This window comes from Scyliorhinus canicula, chromosome 17 (genome assembly GCF_902713615.1).
Source record: "Scyliorhinus canicula chromosome 17, sScyCan1.1, whole genome shotgun sequence".
NCBI classification, from domain to species: domain Eukaryota; kingdom Metazoa; phylum Chordata; class Chondrichthyes; order Carcharhiniformes; family Scyliorhinidae; genus Scyliorhinus; species Scyliorhinus canicula.
Window position 1 is genome coordinate 95,255,916 of NC_052162.1, and position 7,041 is coordinate 95,262,956.

At 47.7% G+C, this 7,041-nt stretch overlaps 1 protein-coding gene across 3 annotated transcripts in view; it reads left to right on the plus strand.

Moving 5' to 3' along the window:
- LOC119952442 (FERM domain-containing protein 7) overlaps positions 1 to 3,209 on the plus strand; it is a 100,685-nt gene extending 97,476 nt beyond the window's left edge. For all 3 annotated transcript variants that reach the window (XM_038776200.1, XM_038776198.1, XM_038776199.1), the window contains 2 exons: positions 235 to 298; positions 1,415 to 3,209. In XM_038776200.1, coding sequence (XP_038632128.1) covers positions 235 to 298; positions 1,415 to 2,383 — 1,033 coding nt within the window. In that variant the 3' untranslated portion in view covers positions 2,384 to 3,209. The remainder of the gene's footprint in view (positions 1 to 234; positions 299 to 1,414) is intronic.
- Positions 3,210 to 7,041: the final 3,832 nt, after the last annotated feature.

Below are 7,041 nucleotides of genomic sequence, written 5' to 3' on the forward strand. Positions count from 1 at the left end.
CGAATAAAGAAAAAGCAATATTCCAAAACCTGAGCACTGGCTGACACAGCGCAGTGTAGTATTGAAGGGGTGCTGCACTGTCAAAGGTGCATCTTTCAGATCAGATTATAAACAGAAACTCTGTCTGTCCTCTCAGATGGACATAGAATATCCCATGGTACAATTTTGAACAGGGGAGTGATATTCAAACAAGCCTTCATGATGATGGATTGTTCCTTCATTGGTGCTTTTCAGGAGGTCGTGTACTGTTCAGTCTGAGGAAGATTCATCAGTTACGGATCTTGAGCTGGGGAGACAGGTTAGTGAAGGAAACATTCTTAAGATAACTGTGTTTTCAGTTACCTGTTGTAATTCATAAAGACCACTTCAAAAATCATGACACAAAATCAAATAAGACACCGATGATCTGAGTTTCTGCTTGTATGAGGCGGACATTATCTCCCAAACGTGTTTTGTAGTTTCAGCACAGGATTGCTGAATACCTCAAAGAGGATCTGGAGTTTTTTCCTCTGGCATAATTCAGAAATAGACCCAAAAATACAATATTGTCCTGATTTTTCCAAAGATAAATGACACTCAAGAGCCTCTCATTCTCATCAGAATGCACCCAACCTTATGAAGTGAGCATAATGCAACTTAAACAAGGGGAACAATAAAACCAGGTGGATATTCCTTCTTAGAGTCTGTGCAGGCATAGGGCTGTCTAAGAAACTGCAATTGGATTCCATTTTTCAAAGTGAATTATAATGGTGTCAGATACAGAAAATATAGAGGGGAGCTACCTTTCCAATAAAAATCAACATTTCCAATTATAAGACGAGATATACGAGTTATTTTTCTTCCCTGCTGTGCCAAGAAATCAGGTGGCAATGTCGGGGAATGGTATTGGAGGATGCTTGTGTTTAGGGGCTGGAGGCATGACCAGTTTTAGAGGCCGGGATTTCATTCAGCCGGGAGGTTTGATAGATGGATGTATAATATCAATAAGACTTGGGCGGATTGTAGTTGTAAGTGCACCTCACCTCTGCCCAAAACTCACCCAATTTTTAAACAATGTTATTGGTTCATGTCCGTTGTACAGATGTCTCTGGGTGCAAACGTGGACAATGCCCCAGCCCTGTGTAATCTCGAGATCCCTAACTTGAGTATTAAGGTGCTGTCGACTTCTTGGGGCAGTCATGGTTACCAGGCTAGATTGTGACACTGCAGTATTGCAAAATGGCTGATAGTGAGTCAGCAGCTCACTTTGCATCGCACCCCATTTGTCCTGTCCAATGTACAAGCTGCCAACTCACTGTTTACCATTCACACTAACACACAAAGGCAATGTCTACCCAACTGTAGCATGAGTCTCCAATCATCCTGCTTCATTGAATTTCTCGGAGGAATTGAATGATGTCTTCTCTCTGTTCAGGTCAAAGGATTGCCACCTGATCTCGTGGACACTGGACAATCAGGAGATACCCTGGGTAAGGTGTGGCAGAGGCCAGCAGAGAAGGGGAGGAAGGAGTCAGCAGTGGACATTGTTTTTACCTCTGAACTAGAGCGGTCCAGACCCGAGGCTGACCCTGTCTTAGAACCCTCCTCCAGCAGCGTCTCCAATTCCTATGCCATTGACAGTGGTACTGAGGCCAAGAAGGATCCAGTCCAACTGCAAAAAAGCAAGCAATCTTTCCAAAGCAACAGGACCAGGAGGGATACTGATACAAATGAGTTAACATGTGGGAACTCACCTGAATTCATAATTAGGAGCCAATGTCTCAGCGATAATTTCCCGGTGTTGGACGTTTTTATGAGCCAATCTCGTCGGGTGCCGAGACACATATCAATGGATGAGGAAATAGTTCGGCCTTCAGGCATGGCTCGGCCAATTAGCCTGCCTGCTCGCAGTTTCTTAGCCAATCATGGGCTTTACCAACGGGCTGTGATGAGGGGTAGCTATGGCAACACACTGAATGCAGTGAAGGAGGAGGAGAGCCAGCAGGACGACAGCCTGCAGCCTTCAAAGAGATCACACAGCCAGTCAGATATGAAGACACTTGGCCTACTACATGTGCCAGAGTTAACGCCCATGGCCAATTACCTGCCCCTGAGTTGGAGGCCGAATCCCAATAAACTGAGGCCAGCACACATGCTACAGCGCAAGGATGCTCTTCAGACAACAGAAAGATACATCAGCAGTGGCACTGAGTCCAGTGATTCAGACTCAGAAATAATTAGCCCCTACTTTCATCCTCGACTATTTGGTAAAGCTCTTCGATCGTCGGCACTGAAGAGAGGCCGGATTTCCTCAGTCAGCCTCCAGTCAGGTGAAGGTGATTCATCCGATCGGAATGCTGCTGAAGGGATGAGTCATTTGACAATATACACTGACTTCATTTAGTCTGGGATTGATTTAGGCTGAGAGTCTCCGTGTCCTGGACCAACCATTGCCGTCACCATCATCATCACCAGGGAGTTCAATGAAAGTCCTCCAAACCTCTCCATAAGGCCGGGACATGAATCCTGGGGTTGTTTGTTGGATGGTCTTCAATCATTAGACTGCTCTGTACAGTGGTCGTGGACAATGTTGGTTGTTCAAAGAGTTAACTCCTCTATCTTTCATCGGTGATTCCATCATCAGGAGCTTTACTGTCCTACGTGACTGAGTTAATTAACTCCTACCCAACGTGGGTAGCTCTTTCTATTGTTATGGTAACCAGTGTAACACCATTTATGGCATTTACTTTTAAAATATATTCAATTCCTTCTCTTGTGCAATCACAAATCAGGTTATGGGGAAACGTCAAACGCTACGGTTAGTGTACAGAAAGGGGTTTTGAAACGTACTGTCTGGCAGATGTCAGTTATACTGCCAGGGCTACCCAGTGCAGGTTTCAGTGAGGTATGGGGACTGAATGCATTAGTGCGCAGCCTTGTGCCTGGCCCACTATAATGACCAATTGGTTCCATTGACATGCTGCATCATTGGACCAGAGTTATACTACACTCACTGAAAACCTGAAACATTGCAAGATCCACCCTTCCCCCTCCCCCAAGGAGGGAGTGTCACCTTTCTTGCTATGGTGTTCTGAGATAAACACATTCATAATAAGAACATAAGAACTAGGAGCAGGAGTAGGCCATCTGGCCCCTCGAGCCTGCTCCACCATTCAATGAGATCATAGCTGATCTTTTGTGGACTCAGCTCCACTTTCCGGCCTGAACACCGTAACCCTTTATTCCTTTATCCTTCAAAAAACGATCTATCTTTATTTTGAAAACATTTAACGAAGGAGCCTCAACTGCTTCACTGGGCAGGGAATTCCATAGATTCACAACCCTTTGGGTGAAGAAGTTCCTCCTAAGCTCAGTCCTAAATCTACTTCCCCTTATAACCTTCAAATAACTGTATCAATGTGAAGACTGTGGTTTAACTGCAACAGTCCAGTTGGACTCTAGGAGGCTGTAACAGTATAAGTCAGAGAGCACTGTAATGACGCTTTAGATTTACCCCAAGAATTGGCGAAAACACTTTAAAAATCATTGTGGCACAGAAGGTCACTTGACTCATCTTGTCTATGTCAGTTCCCATTTGAGCCAATCCAGTCAAGAAGAGAGTCAAAGAAAAGGATAGAGAGTCAGATTAAAGAAAAATGGAGTGAAAGATTATGTTTTTCTTCCCTCAGGGAATGTGCTTCATGGAATCCATTAATAAGTTTACTTAAACAATTAATAACCCTGCCTGCACAACATGGCAGAGCAAGTTCAACTTGTTTCTTAACACAGCTTTACTTGAAGTGCAGGAGAACGTTTCAGCATCACAAAATTGTCCTTAAATTGTCTTGAGGTTTATTTTCTAAGCCATATTATAGAAACTTTAAGGCTCAGCCATCGTTAGTTAGCCAAGTAGCTGCCTCCAATATCTCCTTGCAATTATTTAAAACTGTTACTTCAGGGAGATTGCGGCATAGTGGTATTGTCACTGATTAATAAACAAGAGAGCCAGAAGTAGGGGCCTCAGGGGCCTCATGGTAGCATGGTGGTTAGCATCAATGCTTCACAGCTCCAGGGTCCCAGGTTCGATTCCCGGCTGGGTCACTGTCTGTGTGGAGTCTGCATGTCCTCCCCGTGTGTGCGTGGGTTTTCTCCGTGTGCTCCGGTTTCCTCCCACAGTCTAAAGATGTGCGGGTTAGGTGGATTGGCAATGCTAAATTGCCCGTAGTGTAAGGTTAATGGGGGGATTGTTGGGTTATGGGTATACGGGTTACGTGGGTTAAGTAGGGTGATCATTGCTCGGCACAACATCGAGGGCCGAAGGGCCTGTTCTGTGCTGTACTGTTCTATGTTCTATGTTCTAAGTAATACCCGGGGGAACCCAGGTTCAAATCTCACCACGGCAAGTGGTGATATTTGAATTCAATACAAAATCTGGAGTTAAAAGTCTAATGATGACCATAAAACCATTGTCGATTGTCGTTAAAAATCCATCTGGTTCACTAAAGGAAATCTGCCACCCTTACCCAGTCTCCTACATGTGACTCCAGATCTACAGCAACTGCCCCCTCAAGGGGTAATTAGGGACGAGCAATAAATGCTGGCCCAGTCTGCAATGCCTGTGTCCCATGAACGAATAAAAATAACTTTTCTTGCCTTCAGGTGTTGTGGTTTTTACATTCCTGAGATTCTAGAGTCAGTAATCCATAGAGTATGAGCTCAGGTTTTCAAATTTGCTGATGACACCACCTTAGTGGGTTGGATTTCAAACAATGACGAGACAGAGTATAGGAATGAGATAGAGAATCTGGTGAACTGGTGCGACGACAATAATCTCTCCCTCAATGTCAACAAAATGAAGGAGATTATCATCGACTTCAGGAAGCATAGTGGAGAACATGCCCCTGTCTACATCAATGGGAACAAAGTAGAAAGGTTCGAGAGCTTCAAGTTTTTAGGTGTACAGATCACCAGCAGCCTATCTTGGTCTCCCCCCCTCCCCCCATACCAACACTGTAGTTAAGAAAGCCGACCAGCCACTCTATTTTCTCAAATCAAATCAGGTTGCTTCCAGAATGAAATTTCAACTGGCTTTAATAAACAGCTGGGTTTAATAAATGTGGCCATGAAGCCATTAGATTATCCTACAAAACCCAACTGGATCATCAAAATCTTCTGTTGCAAGAGATTTTCATTTGATGCTACTTAAATTACTGCATAACTTTTCAAATAAAACAATTTTGACCTCAGGATGTCCCCAGGTGTTTTACTGCCAATGTTGAAACGTAGGAAAAGTGCGAACCAAACTTTGCACAGCAAGTTACCACCCAGTCAAGTGTTCATTTTTTTAACATTCTTTGAGGAATATTGTGTTTTTAAATATAAATTTAGAGTGCCCAGTTATTTTTTTCCAATTAGAGGCAATTTAGCGTGGCCAATCCACCTACCGTGCACATCTTCGGGTTGTGGGGGTGAGACCCACGCAGACATAAGGAGAATGTGAAAACTCCACATGGACAGTGACCTGGGGCTGGGGTCAAACACATGTCCTCGGCACGTGAGGCAGCCATGCTAACCACTAAGCCGCTATGAAGCCTCCTTTGAGGGATATTGGCCAGGACACTGGGGAGAAATCCCCGAATTTTCTTTTGAAAAAGTGCCATGGAGTGCAGATGTGACCTCTCTCCCAAAAGAACACACTTCTGACCATGCAGCACTCCCTCAGTATGGCACTGGTGAGTAAATCTAGATTATATACTCAAGTCTCTGGAGTGGCACTTGGTCCCATCGCAACAGGCACAGGGATATTTGCCTTTATTAGCTAGAAGCATTGAATATAAAAGCAGGGCAGTGATGATGGAGTTGTATAAAACACTCGTTAGGCCATAGCTTGAGTACTATGCGCAGTTCTGGTCGCCACACTATAGGAAGTATGCGAGGTGCACAAAATTGAGGGACACAGGGTAGACAGGAAGAAACTTTTCCCCTCAGTATTTAAAAAAATAATTTTTATTGAAATTTTTTACAGAAAATATAACAATGAAAAGCAACAAAACACCATAATAACTGCAACACCCCCAAGACCGCACCAACGCATGCATCACACCCCCCCCACCCCCAACCCAGCAAACAAGAGAACCCAAAAATAAATTAAATTAAAATTAAATAAGCAAACATAGTCAACGTCCCCCTCCCCCCTCCTCCCCTTCCCCCCCTCCCTCCCTACCTCCCCCTTCTCCCCCTCCCTCCCTCCCCCTTCTCCCTCTCCCCCCTCCCTTCTTCCCCTCTTCCCCCTCCCCTTCCCCCTCCCCTTCTTCCCCCTCCCCTTCCCCTTCTTCCCCTCCCCTTCCCCCTCCCCTCCCCCCCTCCCCTTCCCCCCTCCCCTTCCCCCCCTCCCTCCCCCGTCCTCCTCCCTCCCCCTTCCCCCCTCCCACTCCCTCCCCCGTCCTCCTCCCTCCCCCTTCCCCCCTCCCTCCCCCTTCTTCCCTTCTTCCCCCCCTCCCCTTCCCCCCTTCTTCCCCCTCCCCTTCCCCCCCTTCTTCCCCCCTCCCCTTCCCCCCCTTCTTCACCTCCTCCCCTTCCCCCCCTTCTTCCCCCCCTCCCCCCTTCTTCCCCCCTCCCTCCCCCCTCCCCCCCTTCTTTCCCCCTCCCCTTCCCCCCTCCCCCCTTCTTCCCCCCTCCCCTTCCCCCCCTCCCCCCTTCTTCCCCCTCCCCTTCCCCCCCTCCCCCCTTCTTCCCCCCTCCCCTTCCCCCCCTCCCCCCTTCTTCCCCCCTCCCCTTCCCCCCTCCCCCCTTCTTCCCCCCCTCCCCTTCCCCCCTCCCCCCTTCTTCCCCCCTCCCCTTCCCCCCTCCCCCCTTCTTCCCCCCTCCCCCCTTCTCCCCCCCACCCCTTCCCCCCCTCCCCCCTTCTTCCCCCCTCCCCTTCCCCCCCTCCCCCCTTCTTCCCCCCTCCCCTTCCCCCCTCCCCCCTTCTTCCCCCCTCCCCTTCCCCCCCTCCCCCCTTCTTTCCCCCCTCCCCTTCCCCCCTCCCCCCTTCTTCCCCCTCCCCTTCCCCCCTCCCCCCCT